Genomic DNA, 18,932 nt, shown 5'->3' with positions numbered 1-18,932 from the left:
GTGGAGCCCTGCCGGGGATTGTTCAGCGCCACCGCTCCCGAGCCCGGAGGGCGCGTTGTCACTCGCTCTGTAGGCGGCGCGGGGAGAGCGGGGGTGGGGTGCCCAGCGATGGCCCTGCACGCTCGGGTCAATGCGCTACACTCACCCGCCTGCACACTCGCCCAGGATTGATCATTTATTCCCGCTTTCTCCGAGGATGGGGAAGGGCGGGGCAGGGGAGAGGAGAAGTCTGAGCTTCCCGTAATTGAACCAGCGTACTCCGCAGGGGGTGAGACAATTGAATGGGAAAGACTATCAGACGCTTAGAGTTGCAGGCAGGTGTCCCTCACCTCATTAAACAGCATTTGGAAGAAAGTCGCTCTGGAGATAGTATTAAAATATTATTCTAATTAGAAATACATAATGATTCGCCTGATGCGGAGGAAAGGACAGCGGGAGTAAGCAGCGCCCAGCAATGTACCCTGAACCCACACTGGCATTGGAAGCTTCTTAGTCCGCAAACGTGGACTCTAAAGAGCTGTTTCAGGACCTTTAAGACGTCAGCTGCTTCTGGGTTTGGAAGATTTCTGATCTTCCTCCGATTTGAATGCAGTTGGAGCTTGTGGTCCAATTGCACTCACCTGGAGGGGTCCTTTTCTTCAAGTGAGGAACCATAATTGAGAAATTCACCCAAATGTTAACAGTGATTAACTCCAAGTGGTGGTATGGGAAGGCAGAACATTTTATGTGTCACTTTGTTTTCTATATTTTTCCAAATTTTCTATAATGGACATCTGATATTTAATAAGCTTTATTTTGAAAATTTAATAAGGAAAACGAAATAACACAAATATAATACAAAATAGCACTTTGCAAAAGCAATTCTGGAAAACACAGCCACTTCCTCTACTGAGGTGTTCAGTTCTGGGATCTTTACAACATGGAATCTTTTTGATATTCCAGCAGGATGTCCTGGTTAGCTCCATGTCTGTAAAGCACTTCCTCATACATTATTTTATTTGATCCTTACAAGAGCCAGCCTAGAGATATATAAATTAATATTATTCCTATTATAGTGATGAGGAAACTGAAAGCCACCAAGACCTGAACTGGATTTTTTTTTTTTTTTTTTTTTTTTTTTTAACTGTGAACTGGGCTCTTCTAAATCTTAAGCAAATCTGTTGCCTGGAACTCCACGCCTAGCATAATTACCCCAGTGATTAACACAGAGTTGATATTCAATAATGGCTGAAATGCACCAAAGGCCTATAGGGCAAAGGTCAGGTGGTTTTCAGGAATTCCTATCCAGAGGGTTCGTCTCATATTCCATTTTTTGAGAGGCAAGTAAAATTTGGATTATCCATCTCCTTTAACTTATTATTATTATTTTTTTAATAGGGGAACAGTGTATTTCTCCAGGGCCCATCAGCTCCAAGTGATTGATTTTCAATCTAATTGTGGAGGGTACAGCTCAGCTCCAAGTCCAGTCACCATTTTCAATATTAGTTGCAGGTAGCACAGACCACCATCCCATGTGGGAATTGAAACAGCAACCTGTTGTTAAGAGCTCACGTTCTAACCAACTAAGCCATTCGGCTGCCCCTCTGGAAGCTCAGCAGCAACTCCTTGTCTTCAATCTAGTTATGGAAAGTGCAACTCACTGGCCCATGTGGGAATCGAACCGGCAACCCTGTTGTTCAGAGCTCACGCTCTAACTAACTGAGCCATCCAGCCACTCCTAACCTAATTTTTGAAGACATTATTTGTATGAAAAATATATTAGTTATAAAGTTTTATTTTAAAGAGGATACAAGTTTAAAGAATTAAACATCTAATTTACTGATTTTTTTTTTCCTTTTATTCGGATTGAAGTTTAAAACATTCACACAGAACATATATTGCTTTAAAACCCCAAGCTGTTAAAAGAGAAGAGTAATAACTTTCACAAACTGGATATCAGCCCCTTTATCAATAGTAAGATCCACAACAGATATAACTAGGCATATACAAATCAACTCACTTGTGAATGGCATGTCATTTAAATAGAAAAATTGTACTACACTTTGCTAAAACAGAACTCTGACTCCAAAGGAAAATATGTATTTCAATGTATTTCAGCTTGTTCCTGCCAGAATTGTCTAATAATAGATTCCTGCTCAGTTTGGAAGGTGACCATTGAGTTGCATACTCAACAAAGATATATGACAGTACTTGGTAATAAAACAAAATAAAAAAGTGTATACTAGGAAATAACACTCATATTTGTAGAACAGTTTTGCAGAGCAAGACTGAGCTCAATATCCATGCCCTAATCATAGGAAACAAGTGTGATAGTCATTTCCATTATTCTCTTCTTTTGCAATTGAGATGACAGATTCAGAATGGTTAAGTAACTTCCTCAATGTCACTCAGTAACTTCTGTAGTGAAGATGACATTCAAATTCAATTTGTATCACTGCAAAACATTAGTTTTCTTCAGGAAAAGTTGTTTTGTTTTGTTTTTTGTTTTTAATACCTGTGTAATAAAAGACTTTCCCCAACCTCAACTGTGTGTGTGTGTGTGTGTGTGTGTGTGTGTGTGTTTTAATTAGATCTACAACATAAAACAACAGACTACTGTAGATGGTCAACCAAGAAAGGGTAGTATCAGAATGAACTTTGTTTAGACTGTCTCACTGTAATGTTGTGCCTCTGCATTGGATACCAATAAAGAACCACAGGGTTTGTTGGCCTTTATACATTGTATGTAAACAGAAAAAAGAGACATCTATTTAGAAGGGCATGAGAGCATCAGGGAAGTACACCTTGAATGGTGAGCCTAAATGAGATTTTCGAAACCCTACAGATTTACAGAACTGAATTATTCTATTCTGAATTCAAGTATACATCTGCCTCTCAGCAGAAGTCTTTTCTTCTTGGGGAATTACAAGACCATAAGTCTCCATCACCCATGACATTCTGTCCACACTGTCAAGAAAAACTAAAATCCATAATTAATTTTATGGCCTCAGAGATTTGGTATACAAATTTTAAAGATACAGCAGTGCAGATATGAAGTTCACTTAGCTGAAACCACCTGACTTATGCTGTGTCCCAACACTGACCTCAGCAAATGTTGTTTGCAGGAACTGTACTCCAATCTAGATGAAGGACATTAAGCAAGTCTATGCAGCTACACTGAGACTGGTCTTCATAAAATGGGAGGATTGGGAAACTCAGAGTATCTCTTTATAAAACACACAATGGGATTTATAGATGATGTAATACAGAATTGTACACCTGAAATCTATGTAATTTTACTAACAATTGTCACCCCAATAAATTTAATAATAAAAAAAAAAAAAAACAGCTTTCTTAAGATTTAATTCAGGTACCAAAAACTTCACCATTTTGAAGTAAGCAGTTCAGTATTTTTAAAACATTACCATGACGTTATAAAATTGTCACCATCGTCTCATTCCAGAACATTTTCCTCACCCCCAAAAGAAACCCCATCCCCACCAGCAGTCAGTCACTCACCACTCCCTTCATTTTATTCTTCTCCACACCCTCAGCAACTACTAATCCACTGCCTGTTCTCTACAGATATACTGAGTTTTTAACATTTTATGTAAATCGGGTCATACTATATGTAGTATTTTGTGACCGGTTACATTCATATTCATGTTTCTATTATTTGAGTTGTAGCATGTGTCAGTACTTCATTCCTTTTTATTACTGAATAATGTCCCATTGTAGGAATATATCACATCGTGCTTATTCATTCATTGATTGATGGACGTTAGGGTTGGCTATCATGCATAATGCTGCTATGAACATTTATATAACAGTTCCTGTGTGGATCTCTGTTTTCAATTTTCTTAGGTGTACCTAGGAGAGGAATTGCTGGGTCATATAACAACACTGTGTTTAACTTTTTCAAGAAACTGCCAAACTGTTTTAAAAATAGTCACACCATTGTACATTCCCACTAGTAATATGTACATGAAGGTGTCGATTTCTCTACATCCTTGTCAACATCTGGTATTTTCAGATGATGATGATGATGATGATGATGATTGTCATCCTAATGGGTGCGTAGTGCTGTCTCATTGTGGTTTTGACTCATATTTACCTGATGGTTAATTATACTGAGCAATTTTCACATGCTGATTCACCATTATATACAATTTTTGGAGATATGTTCATTCAAATTCTTTGCTCATTTTAATGAGTTGTTTATGATTTATTTCTGAATTATGAGTTCTTTATACATTCTGACAGCAATTCCTTTATTAGATGTATGATTTACAAATGTTTCCTTCCAATCATTGGGTTAACTTTCCATTTTCTTGGTGGTGCTATTTTCAGCAAAAAGAAAAGTTTTAATTTTCATGAAGTCCAATTTATCTATTATTGATATCTAAAAAGGCTTTATTTCACCCAAGTCATGAAAATTTATATTTTCTCTTTAAAAATTATCATTTTATCTGTATTCAGAGTCCATTTTTGTATATGGTATGAGGCAACAGTCCAACTTAATTATTAACATGTGTGTATCTAGTTGTATTATATTAGCATCAGTGTTGAAAAGGTTATTCTTTCCCTTCTTTAATTGACCTGCTATTTCTTCTCTCGCACAGTAATGTTTTCATCATTTCTGTGTTTCTTTTTCTATTCTTATATTCTAAACTCTGATATCCCCTAGAATTTCACCCTTTTCATCCTCTTTTAAAATTCAGTGTTTTTATTCCTCTTGCAAACTTACCTTTTTTTTTTTTAATGATTTTTACTATCTCCAATATAATTATAAGTCTAAAAATGTATCACCAAGTTAGACTTTTTCACCGAGCCCTTATCTAGGTTTCCTTTGAGTACTTCAAGGTCAAACTCAAATGCACTGATCCAGAGGGTAAGGGCAGTGGGAGGTGGGAGATGAGGGTAAGGGGGATCAAATACATGGTGATGGAAGGAGAATTGACTCTGGGTGGTGAACACACAATGAGATTTATAGATGATGTAATACAGAATTGTACACCTGAAATCTATGAGTTTTACTAACAATTGTCACCCTAATAAATTTAAAAAATAAATTTAAAAAAAATGCACTGATCTTTTATTCTCCCTCTGTCTGATCATCTTTCTGTTTATTTGTTCATATCTCCATTCATTCAGTCACCCAAGTTACAAACTTGGTAGTCATCTATTACTTTTACCTTTCACTTCTTCCACATTTTGTCAATCAATAAGTCCTATAGATTTTACTTCCTAAGTATTTCTTTATACCAGTCACCCCACCCCAGTGTTAAACCTGTCACCAGGGCTCTATTTAGGGTTTATCATCTTTTGATTCTAATGCATGTTCCTTATTCTCAGATGCATTTCTGTCAAATTGATTCCCCCAGTATGATTTACCTAAGCTGTAAATATTTTTATTGCCTTAAAGCTCCTAGGAAATAACTCTCAGTAATTGTTTCAGTACATATCTCTTCTATATTATTTCTTTAACTTTCCTGTTGTACTCCAGACAGAGTAACAGAAGTTTTCCTTGATGTGACTTTCCAATTTTTCATGTTATTCCTTCTTCCTGAAGTGTTCTCTCAGTCACCTTACCTGTACCTTATTTTAATTATTTAAGACTCACGGGTATCACCTCTTTCTAGAATACTTTCCTTAACCCATCTGCCACCACAGACTTGGTGAGGTCTCCATTTTCTGAGTCCCATGACATGTGATATACAACTTGGTATTGCACTTATATTATTTTGTAATTATGTATTTCTTTTCCTCGCTATACTGGAAACAGACCAAGAATATAAAAGAGAAATGTCTCACTTCCTTTACTGCTAAGAAAGTGAGGATATTGTAAAAATTGTGTTTTTACTTATATATTTTCTAAGCCAGTCACTAATTTCAGTCATGTATCTACAAGCCTGAGAGGGTTAAAGACTTAAGAATAAAAATATTTTACACGGTTCATTGAAAATGTGTTTACTGTTTTTATACTCACTGTTTTATTGATGCTAATGAAACTATTATCTTTTTTTTTTTTTCCTTACCAAATACACCCTAAGAAAGAGAGGAAAACTGTATGGCTAATGCACGTGTCTGTATCCCATACAAAAACCAAAGAAAAAGAACAAGCAGACAAAATATGCAAATATAAAAAAAGACCAAACCCTATACCCTCTGTATACCCTCTAGTTCTTCTGAGCCAAATCTAATGTACTGAAAGGCTTTGACTCACTGAATTCCCAAATTTCTTGATATGTCATCCTGCTAGTTCACATGCATGCTAAGAAGTCTGCAAGAGCCCTGGAGTGGGACTTCTCCAGGAAGAAAAAGGAACTCAGGGATTTCAGATAACCTATGTTTGTTGCCTTGGAAACAATCCTGTGTCCTCCTCCTTGCTAGCATCACCATGTATTTGAGTTATCCTGGGACTAGATATATTCACTTGAAGAAAGAAATAGACAAACACAGAAATAAACAAAATAGTTGCTCTGCTTCCTTTTATCCAAAGGCAGAAGATACATTATAAATCTGCTTTTGATAAACAATTATGTTGGGAATACACCACAGTATGTGACTTCAATGAATCCTTTTGTAAAGTGAAGAAGTCTTTTGTAATAAGTAGAACAATGATTTAATGTATAAATTTTAAGCTGCTTTTTTGTTTGTTTTTAGTATTTTCATATTTTGCAGTATATTTACAAAGGAATCCGGTCTGCCCAACCAGTCCATTCACTGGATTAGTCAAATTGTACCTAATTTTTTTTTTAGCTCAGTGGCATCTCTTATTTTCTGGGATTATGTGCGTGTTTCCTTTTGTCACACACATCTTTATATCTCAGTGAAGTTCTTAACACACACAAATGTTGGACCCAATGTATTCCCCATTCTATGACCATCTCTCACTATATAACCTGTTAAACCAAGATTTCTAAGGCATAGCCTTCCTTGATCACTGTGTAACATTGGACATACGGTTTTCAAAGACATCCTCTCACACACTATATTTAACTCAAAATATAATTAGTGATGAGAATTCTGCTTCCAGGCATAAAGGAATAATTGGTACCAGACTTGTCCTCCTACTATAAACAAATATAAAATTTGAAGAAAAATAAAAAGTATGGCATGACTATTTTCAAGCACTGAGAAACAGGAAGAGCAGGATCATAAAAAGAAAGCCCATGACCACACCAGCTTTCAAAGAGAAGCATTTTTAACTACCATTGTACAAGGAAAACAATAGTCCTACAGAAATGAGGAGGCAAAATCAAAGTTTTGATTGCTCAAATGCCTAGAACTTGTGGAAAATAGTAGCAGAGAAGGAAAATGCCTGCAAAACTTACCAAAATAATGAATGGGGGTTCACTATGGGGCCTTGGGTAAGGGCTGGGCTGCATAAGCATAGAACCAAACTCTGAAAGGCCCAGCTGTGCCAAACTGCAGTTGCAGTGAGGCTGAGAATAGTGACACCAGTAGAAATTCTTTAACTACTGTGAATATTGGAATTTTCATAAAACCAGAGTAGAAAACACCAAGAGCACTTTACAAACACATTAAGCATTTAGTTTAGACTCCAGAAGGGTCACTGTTAAAAAGAAATAAACAGGTCAAAAATGGAGTCACTTTTGCTAAGCCCCATGTCAAAAAACCATGACTTAATTGCAGTTCCAGCTTCTCCCAGCAATGTAGCCTTTAACCAGTCAATCTGGAATTTCCTAGTCAGCACTAGTGATGTAGTCTTCCTGATAAGACTCCCCTAAGGGAACCTGACCTGAAATAATCTAAACTTTTAACGTCCTTGCCCAACCTCTTTCTGCCTATAAAAGCCTTCCCTTGTACAACTTCTTGGAGTTCCCTTCTTTTTGCTAGATCAGATGCTGTCCAATTCATGAATCCTTTAATAAAGCAAATTAGATCTTCAAATTTACTTGGTTGAATTTTTAACACCAGGATTTTGGAATAAGAACCATGCCTTGGTATCAGAGATGTATCTTACAATTAAAGACAACTGATATAGACCCACCATAAAAAGCGTTTTTAAAATTCTAACACTATTGAAAATATCCATCAGTAACTTAACTGTCTACAGAGGAAAATTTAATATCCATTAAGGAAAGATGACATACGATGGTCTTAATATGGAGGATTAGGTAAACATGCCGACTGCATCCCAGTATCACACCAAAGTTACAGATACATTATAGAACAATCAATCTCAAGAATCATTTGAAGACTAGCTGAACAGAACCCCTATAACTAAGGATATAAAAAGAGGCTACATTGAGACTGGTCGGAGGAGCGAAAATGTGAAACAGGCTGACCCCAAACCCACAGACAGTGATTGAACACCAGGAGGGACATCTCAGTGGAGAAGGTCCCCCCAGAAGAGGGAGGGGTCCAAGACCCCCATTGGGCTCCCCAGCCCAGGTGTCCTGTGCTGGGAAGAGGAGTTCCCACAACATCTGGCTGTGAAAATCAGTAAGGACTCTGTCTGTCTGTCTCAGAGAGAAGGAAGTTGTCTACATACCTCATTGCTGAATATCACTATGGTCACCTTTGAAGTACTCCCCTTGGGAAGCTATGCACCAATGCCAGTGCCTAGTCCACCCTTCAAAGCAATTTTGGAACTCTTTTTCTGGAATGGCCATCAGAGCTGTCATCGTATTACCCTGGATGTCCTGAATGTCATCAAAATGTCTCCTTTTCAAAATTTCCTTTCTCTTTGGGTAAAGAAAGAAGTCATTGGGTGCCAGATCAGGTGAGTAGGGAGAAGGGTGTTCCAATACAGTTATTTGTTTACTGGCTAAAAACTCTCTCACAGACAGTGACGTGTGAGCTGGTGCATTGTCGTGATGCCAAAGCCATGAATTGTTGGTGAAAAGTTCAGGTCATTTTGTTTTTTAATTAGTTTCAGGTGTACAAAACAATGCAATAGTTAGACACTTCACCCCTCACAAAGTAACCTCGCTCCCCCAATCTATTGCCCCTCTGACATTGTATATGTCTATTACAATTCCATTGATTGTATTTCCTATTCTGTACTCCATTTCCCATGACTATATATATATATATATATATATATATATATATATATATATATGTAATAATTAAATATATACAATTATAGTTGACATACAATGTTGTTCAGTTTCAGCTTCAGGTGTACAGTGCAGTGGTCAAGCATCTACACAGTCCATGAAGTTGTCTCCCTAATAAGATATGTGCCCATCTGACAATCTAGAAAATCTTTACATTATTGATTATATTCCTCAAACTGTCTTTATATCCCCATGGCAATTTATGCTGTCTTATCCTCTCCCCTTCTCCCTCATCCCCACCTCCCTTCCTTCTAGCAACTATCAGTTTTTCCTCTATATCTCTGACATGATTTCTCTTTGTTTTGCTCATTTATTCAGTTCTTTAGATTCAACATATAAGTGAGATCATATGGTATTTGTCTTTCTTCGACTGAGTTACTTCACGTAGCATAATGTTCTCTAGGTACATCGATATTATTGCAAATGGTAAGATTTAATTCTTTTTTTATAGCTGAGTAATACTCCATTGTATAAATGTACCACAGTTGCTTAATCCAGTTGTTTACCGATGGACATTTCAGTTGTTTCCAAGTTTTGGTCATTGTAAATAGTGATGCAATAAACATAGGGGTGCATACTTTGTTTTCCTAATTAGCGTCTTGGATTTCTCTGGATAAATACCTAAGAGTGGAATTGCTGGGTCATAAGGTAGTTCCATTTCCCGTGTTTTGAGATACCTCCATACTGATTTCCACAGTGGCTGCACCAATCTGAAATCCCACCAACAGTGCATCAAGGTTCCCTTTTCTCCACAACCTCACCAGCATTTGTTGTTTGTTGATTTATTAATGATAGCCATTCTGACCAGTGTGAGGTGGTATTTCATTGTGGTTTTCATTTTCATTTCTCCAATGATTAGTGAGTTTGAGCATTTTTTCGTATGTCTGCTGACTATCTTTATATCCTCTTTAGAGACATGTGTCTTCATGTTGTCTGCCCATTCTTTAATTGGGTGGCTTGTTTTTTTGTGTGTGGTTTTGTGTGTGTGTTTTTTTTTTTGCTGTTGAGCTGAATGAGTGGTTTATAAATTTTGGATACTAAAAACTTTTAAGTTTGATGTAATCCCATCTGTTTATTTTTTCTTTTACTTCCAGTGCCTGAGGGGATACATCAGTAAAAATATTACTCAGGGTAATGTCTGTGAATTTATTCTCTGTTTTTCTTGTAGGAGTTTCATGGCTTCAGGTCATTTTCATCTAACTTTTTCATGCAGCCTTTTCAGCACTTCAAATAGTAAACTTGGTAAACTGTTTGTTCAGTTGGTACAAATTCATAATGAATAATCCCTCTCACATCAAAAAAGGTTAGCAACATTGTTTTGATTCTCGATTTGAACTGATGGAACTTCTCTGGTTGTGGAGAATTGGCTGACTTTCATTGTGCTCTTTGACACTTTGTTTTAGGGTTGTAATGGTAAACCCATGTTTCATCACCAGTAATAACATGGCCCAAAACATCATCTTGCCTCTCCAAAAGGTCTTGGGTGAACTCCTTAGGGACAATTTTTTGCACACGCCTTTTTCATGCCAAGGTTTTCAGTTAACATTTTCCTAACAGTGCCTTTGTCGATGTTTACTTTGTCTGCTATGCTTCTTTGTCTGCTATACAGTCAATTTTGACCCACAATTCAATGAGTTTGGCAATGTTTTAATCAATTCTGCTTGTTACTGGCTGCCCTGATCTCTCTTCATCAGTGGCATGTTCTCGCCCCTCAGAAAAATGTTTAATCCATTTGTACATTGTTGTTTTCCTCATGGCATTATCCTCATAAACTTGGACTAACATATCCCTGATTTCACTTCCACTCTTGCCAAGTTTAACAAGAAATTCACTGCTTTTCGTTGCTCTAATTCAAACTCAGACATTCTCACAATAGCATACAAAAACATGCAACAACAATAATGAATGCCACTCACCAAGACACCACCACACATGGACACGAACACACCTATGAGACACTCATATACCAAAGTTATGAAACCTTACCGAGCTGTTTATACAGTGCTGCCAATGTAAACGCACAATGGCAAGTTTGAGAACTTACGTGTCAGACCTCATATACCATGGTCATGGATAAGAAGAATTAACATATTTTAAATGTCCATAGTGTCCAAAGCAACCTACAGATTCAATGCAATCCCATCAAAATACCAGTGGTATTTTTCGCAGAACTAGGACAAATATTCCTCAAATTTATATGGAACCATAAAAGACCTCTAATAGCCATGGCAGTCCTGAGAAAGAAGAAGAGATCTGGAGTTAGCATGGTACCAGGTATCAAATTATACCACAGACCTTAGTAATGAAAACAGAATGGTATTGGCATAAAGACAGACACATAGATCAACAGAACAGAATAGAGAGCCCAGAAATAAGCCCATGCCTAAATGGTCATTTAATCTATAACAAAGGGAGTAATAGTTTACATTGGTGTAAAGACAGCCTATTTAATAAATGGTCCTGAGAAAAATGGACAGATACATGTAAAAACAACGAAACTGCATTCTTGGGGTCATAGTATTTTGCTTTTTCCCAAGGTATAGGCATTATCCAGAATCATAAAACTTGCTTATAGCTAGAAAAAGAAATGTACAAACACATTACACAACTCTAAGACAAACCCACCAACCAGTACTATCTATCTAAAAGGATTATATCTTTACGAGCTCTGACAATTAAATTGGTGAACTTGTTGCAATGATGTTGCTAATCTTTTTTGATATCAGAGGGAATATTCATTATGAATTTGTACCAACTGGACAGTTAACCAAGTTTACTATATGGAAGTGCTGAAAAAATAGATGACCTGAACTTCTCGCCAACAATTCATGGCTCTTGCATCACGACAATGGACCAGCTCACACGTCACTGTCTGTGAGGGAGTTTTCAGCCAGTAAAAAATAACTGTATTGGAACACCTTCCCTACTCACCTGATCTGGCCCCTAATGACTTCTTTCTTCACCTGAAGATAAAGGAAATATTGAAAGGGAGACATTTTGATGACATTCAGGACATCAATGGAAATACAACGACAGCTCTGATGGCCATTCCAGAAAAAGAGTTCCAAAATTGCTTTGAAGGGTGGACTAAGCACTGGCATAGGTGTATAGCTTCCCAAGGGGAGTACTTCAAAGGTGACCATTGTGATATTCACCAATGAGGTATGTGCCACTTTTTCTAGGATGAATTTGTGAACTTTATTTCCAACCTCATACTATTTGATTTTCAATACATTTTTCTTTCTTTCTTTTTTTTAAAGATTTTATTGGGGAAGGGGAACAGGACTTTATTGGGGAACAGTGTGTACACTAGGACTTTATTCCAAGTCAAGTTGTTGTCCTTTCAATCTTAGTTGTGGAGGGCGCAGCTCAGCTCCAGGTCCAGTTGCTGTTGTTAGTTGCAGGAGGCAGAGCCTACAATCCCTTATGGGAGTCAAGGAGTCCAATCGCCAGCCTTGTGGTTGAGAGCCCACTGGCCCATGTGGGAATCGAACGAGCAGACTTCGGCATTCAGAACACGGAGCTCCAACTGCCTGAACCACAGGGCCGGCCCTCAATACATTTTTCTTATAGAATACAACCAATTGTGATAGTCATTATTATGTGATAGTCATCAGAACTCACAGAACTCAAGAGTGGATTATATCAGTGGTAAGATGTGACTATGGCACAGGACACTAAGTTAAAGTAACAGCAAAAGGTCTCACTGGGCAAAGTCAAGAGAAATCAGGTGAAGGCTTCTGATTCCTTCCCTTAACAGAATTTCACAGGACCCAAAGGGACACATGTGAGCTATCTCTGCCTATTGAAACCCACTGAGTCACATAGGCACATTTCCATTATATGCACAGGCACAAAAACTCAAAACTCAACATAAATACCACATGTACAGTGTAAAACTTGCGAAGCAATCCTGACAAGCATGTACATCATGTCCCATCATTCTCTAGCATTCAATGTGACATCATCAATCATTAACCTATAGAACATTTGAGACCACATTCCCAGGCATCGGCCAAGGATAAATCCTAGTTCCAGGTTGTTCTAGGAGTATGCAAAGATTGCATAACCAACCAACCTTTAGACTTTGAGAACGAACATGATTCTCTAGAAAATAATAGTACCTGTATCACAGGATTACTGTGAGGATTCAATGTACAAAAAAGATGGAGGGAGTGTTTAATAAATATTAGCTACAATAACAATATAATAATTATATCTTCAGTATACTATTGTTAAGAAAATACACATAGTTAATGCTTTAAAGTGATTAATACTTCAATATTATTTAGGAGGGAGTGTTTAAATGGATTACAGAGGGTAAGAAATAAGACTGGAGAAGTAAGAAGTGTCAGTGTCTTAAGAGGCTTCAATATCATTGTAAAAATTTTGAATTTTATCCTGGAGATGATGAATAATTTTAATTCATTAAGATGATGAAAGATTTTAAACAGGAATGTTGTGGTAGCCTCCAAGACATGTAATCCTACTTTTTGGTTATTCACACCATAATTAGTTCTCTCCCACAGAGTACTGGTATAGACCTGAGACTAATGGAACATGTGAAAAGTAATGGTCTCTCTCTCTCTCTCTCTCTCTCTCTCTCTCTCTCTCTCTCCCTTCGTCCCTCCCTCTCTCTCTCTTTGATCACTTACTTTAGGAGAAGCCAGTTAGATGCCATGTTGTCCCACAGAGAGGACCATGTGATGAGGAACTGAGGCCTGCCAACAACCATCAACAACCATGTGAATAAAACTGGAAGAAATCACTTAGCACAGTTAAACCTTGAGATGGTTGCTCCCAGGCTGAAAAGTTGAATGAAAACTTTTGAAATATCATAAGCCAGAACTTCTCAGCTGAGCTCCTCTTACATTCCTTACCAACAGAAAATGGGATAATAAATGATTTTTTTTTTATTTTATGCTTCTACACTTCACAGTAATTTTTAAATTCTTCAACAGATTATCCAATAGATGTCAATTTTTGATATGGACATATGTACATTTAAAACTTTTATATTATAACTTACTTTGGATGCAGAATTTAACTTATTACTTGCTAAATTCTACTGAATTTTTAGCATTTTAGAATCACAAAATACTTTGAAGATCATATGTCAATTTTTTTCAAGAACACATTATGGACTTTAGCAAGAAATGCTAGCGTCTGTATAATGTTTTATCATTTACACAGAGCTTTTTAAGAATAGGAGTTCATTTAATTCTCACTACAATTCTATAGACTAGAAATTCTTATCTCCAGTGCATAGATATAAAAGCTGAGCTCAGGAATTTATATAACTTGTTCATGATAGTATAGCTAACAAGAATCAGGGCCTGGATTTGAACTCAATTTATCTATTTAGAAACAGGAAAATTGAGAGCCTATAACTAGCTCAAAGTCAATATAGTTCACTAATGGCCATGGAGGGTGTGACTTCAATTTGGTTCTTTTCTGTTTTTACTTAAAAATAATGTTTTCTCTATATCATTCTTCCTCTATAAGCAAGTTAGTTAATTTTATCTGCACACTTGATTTAAAATTATGCAAACCAATTAAACATTTCTGGATCTTTGCTCATTTTTTTTGACTCTTCTTAATTAATGTTACCCAAAGACTCAAGCACCAAATTGCAGAACTATTATACCTGTTATCAAGTCCTCTAACTTACTTAACCTTTCCCATATTTAAATTTTGGCAGTGAAAGATGTTCCTGCAGTATTTTCCCCTCCCTTCCTGTGATTAAAACTGCCTATTTTTCAGTTTTATTAAAATGTACTATTTTAGTTTTATTTAAATTCAGTCTCTTTAGGAAAAAAAGCGAATAATAAAAAATTCTCAGCATTAAAATAGTACTGAAGACACTGCTAATACATGGTACTCTATTTTCCGATTTCTAGGAAGAGTTATACACTTGGGTTAGTCTTTCATGTTTCTTTTCAACAAAACCAAAAAATTAAGCCATGCATTTTAGTAGTGATTATGATATGTACTCCAAAGAGCCACACCAAGAAATGTAATCATTCTCAGTCACACTGATAAAGTCTTACATTTTATTAAATCAGATCTCAAGCATGCCTCTGTATTGCTCCTGAAATCAAAGCTCAAAATCCCCAACTGAAAGTGACTTTGCGTAAAGATCATGATCACCAAATATATGCTGCTCCACTGCTTTTTCTGTGTAGGAAACAAGTAAATGAAGATATTATGCTCATTATATAATACACACAATATACATGGTATACATATATATGCATATGTATATGTTTCTATATACATATATAATTCATAGGATAAATAAATACATATGTAAAGGTAAAGCTTGGGATCATACTCATTCTTGTTGGACATTTGCTATTATGCCTGTTTGCTCTGCCTCCTTATCCTGCTTCTGTAAACAAACATTGATTTTTCTTTGGAGAAACACCTCTGTATTCCCTCAGTTGTGATTTAAATGAGGCTGACACCGTGTCCCACTTTCAGAAGTAGGTGTATACCTCAAGGCTGACTAAGCATATTCTATACGCTTGGTCGCAATACTGACTTAAGGAAGGGCTATCGTGAGTGTAAAGCAACTTGCATACAACTCCATAACACATCAGTCCATCTCAAAAATAACGTTAGCTCTGTTAAGCCTTACCAGACCACATTTTAACTTTCATTTTACTGGATTATTGTCTTCTGTGATATTCCAAAGTGATGTCTATCACCAATTCCATTTTGCTTAACCTTCACTGTTAGCAAGTGGTTGTAATACTTCTTTAATAGCAGATATTAATCACATTCACTTTAAACAGCTCCCCAAATTTATTGTCAATGTGGTTTCCCTAACCTTGCAGTTATGTGTTTTCTTGATTTTATTTTGTAGCTAGAAATATTGAGATTTCCATTATTTTCATGTATTGCTTCATTGGAATTATCTCAGGTACATGTCCCTTCATTGAATTTTAACACTTCCGTATCTGAAGGTGAAACTAACTCTAAGATCCACATAATATTTAAGTCTGTATTTAGTTCGGGTCTCTCTTTTTCATTTGATAATTTATCTCAAGCTACTATTCACAATATTCCATTTCCGTGGTGTCTATGGAAATCAGACAGCCTACTAAACAACTACGTGGATTTATGCTCAGACTCAGCCATTCACTGCAAAATCAATCCGATTCAAATAGAAAATGTACCTGCTTGAAAGAAAATGATTGCACATGTTTTTTGGTTACAATTGCATAAAAATGTAATTGAATAATAAAACTTGGTCTTTACAGCACTCTGAAATTCTCCAAGTATATACGAAATAAAAACAAGTAATTCTATTATAGTGGATAGAAAAACGAAACACAAAGAGGCAAATGACATCTAAGGTCACCCTGGATGCTGATAAAGTATCTGGGATTTTGATAGAGAACAAAGAATAACAATTTACTGTTCTAATTACTGTTATTACTCTAAAATAATTTTTATTGAGTACCAGCTACGCTAGGCATCTTATAAAGTACTGTGAAGCATGTAGCGCCTCATATCTGAGATGAAATTTGAACTGTCTTGCTGTTTTTCTTCCTTTCTTGATTTTAACACGGGCTGAGTACCATATAAAACGTTTAAAATAACAGTTGCCTAATAAGTCCACAGGTCTCTCTCCTCATCCTCTATTTCTATTTGGGAAATGGTGCATCTTCCTTAGCAATGGATTTCAGAATCTTCTAATCATGACATGCACATTCCTAGTCTCAAGGTGACAATGACATCTCTCTTTTTTTTTTAATTTATTGGGGTGACAATTGTTAGTAAAATTACATAGATTTCAGGTGACATCTCTTGATGCAGAATAGGGAGTGATAAAGAATCAAGTTAAGGTTTACTGCAGAGACAGGTCACAATAATTTCAGTGTTGTACTTTATAGGGAGGGTAGAGGAGGAGAGATGGCTGTTTATGTTCATAGGTCTTTTCCTGAATTATACTTCAGGTATGAAAGGTGACCTGATAGTTTCAGGCAGCGAGAAGTAGAAACTAAGTCACTCATTTGGTAGAGTATAATTTTGTTTTTAATTTAAGATGACTTAGAGTTCTTTGTTTCATATCATTCTGAAGGGAGTACTGTAATCTAAGTAGTCACAATTAAAATCAATCTCTGAGAAAGATGGATATGCACATGAGCTACCATTTATTGAATACATTGTATGTGCCAGCAATAATAGGAAAAATGCATTATGTTTGTGTTGTAGTTGATAACACTTGAAAGAGTTCTACATTTTTTGTCTTAATTTCAATTAATATGCCAAAAGCCGATTTTGAAAAGAGGATATATCCATGAAATTTCAGAGAAATTGAGACCCTTTTAAAACTTTACTCATCTTGGCAATAGGCCATTTGAATATAGGGAGGTGGTACACCATGGTGGTTAAGAGTAAAACGTGGCACTTGTATAGTTTTAGGAAAATAAAGTTGCTTTCATCAACAACAAAGTGAGAACAATAATAGCACTCATCTGTTATAGTAGTAAAGACTGAATGAGATCATACATATAAAGCTCTTAGTACAGTACCTGACATAGACACCTGGCATAGGTACATGACTAATGAATATTAGTGATTGCAACGGACACAAAGGTGCTTTACTCAGAACCCTTCTTCAAAGCCTCCACATTTATCCTCTCTGCTGGAAGTATCTTGCAGAGGGCTCACAACTGTTTCCTTCAGAGGGAACTGTTCTTTTCTACAGAGAACTGCCTTGCCCAAAGCTACTTCCCATTCCAGTGGTTGTCTTTCAGTCAATGACAGGTTCATGTGTAGATAGAAAGGCTCAAATTGCTTGCACAATTTGGGAAAACTCTGAAGGGCCATCTCTCAACAACAAAGCTCCCCAAAGGATCCACTGAGGCTTTAGTTTCACTTCAGGTCCCCTTGTCCTCTTGTCCAATCTATCTTCTTAACTTCCTTTCAGGTGTATCTCCTAAGAGTTCTTCCCAGTAAATCTGTATGCAACACCTTGGCTTAGTCTAAGACACTGATAATGACCATACTAATGAAGGATGTGTATTTATGTGATGTACTGATGATATTGACCCCAACATTACATCTGCCGATGACTACCTGGGACTTCAGGTCCTGTAGCATAGGGTTAAATAAACAGTATTGGAAAATACCACCCGTTGTAATAGCACCAAACTATTTGACTTAATTGAGTCACAGTTTCTAGTTTCTTCACCTGTAGAAGGGTATACTTTCCATACCTAACACATGAAGTGTTTATTATTTTAGAAAAGAGATACAACTTACAAAATATTCTGCATATAGTAAATACTCAGTAAAGTTTGTAATCATTATTCTACGTCTCAGTACATTCATTTGAATGGTGAGGACAATTATACTTTGTCTACCCCGTAGGACATCTGGGGAAGTCATGATGTAATAAAAGTGACCAAACTGTTATCAACTACCAACACAAATATACAGCATTTTTCCTATTATTACTGTACCAAACAGAGACACATAAACCTACTTAGAATCTAGGACTTACTTTTTTTTAATTTCAGGACCCATCAAAATAAGGGTGAAACTCTACTTTAAGACTAATTGAGGAGGGATCTTGGCTAGTATACAATAATGTCTCAAGAGAACTGAAAATAAATTAACTCACACTTTTTTTTCTTTGTTGTTTATCATGGGTTGGGTCTGTGACCTTGGACAAGACATGTAATACATCTGAACTTTAATTATTTGCCACCTACTTCAGAGACAGATTGTAAGATAAAGAGATGATGAGATCATTAATGAGATAACATTTGGAAAGCTCTTTAGGATTCTTAGATGAAAGATACCACATGAACAAAATACATTATCTCACTGCTATTTAGTTGGGGA

At 36.4% G+C, this 18,932-nt stretch overlaps 1 protein-coding gene across 6 annotated transcripts in view; it reads right to left on the bottom strand.

The window, feature by feature from the left end:
* LUZP2 (leucine zipper protein 2) overlaps positions 1-18,932 on the bottom strand; it is a 463,398-nt gene that overhangs the window by 409,739 nt on the left and 34,727 nt on the right. For 2 of the 6 annotated variants that reach the window (XM_019742593.3, XM_019742590.3), the window contains exon 1: positions 146-262. The exons of 2 other annotated variants lie outside the window; for them this stretch is intronic. Coding sequence is in view for 3 of the 4 variants with exons in the window: in XM_019742590.3 (XP_019598149.3) it covers positions 146-175 (30 nt within the window). In the remaining variant the exon portion in view is untranslated. Of the gene's footprint in view, positions 1-145; positions 263-329; positions 468-18,932 lie in introns of those variants that run through there. 2 more of the 6 variants (XM_019742592.3, XM_019742591.3) reach the window with 2 other exon arrangements.

Source organism: Rhinolophus sinicus, chromosome 14 (genome assembly GCF_057876585.1).
Source record: "Rhinolophus sinicus isolate RSI-liver-muscle chromosome 14, RSI-T2T, whole genome shotgun sequence".
NCBI lineage: Eukaryota > Metazoa > Chordata > Mammalia > Chiroptera > Rhinolophidae > Rhinolophus > Rhinolophus sinicus.
Note: the sequence above shows the minus strand (reverse complement) of the source record. Positions and strands in the feature narration are given on the sequence as shown.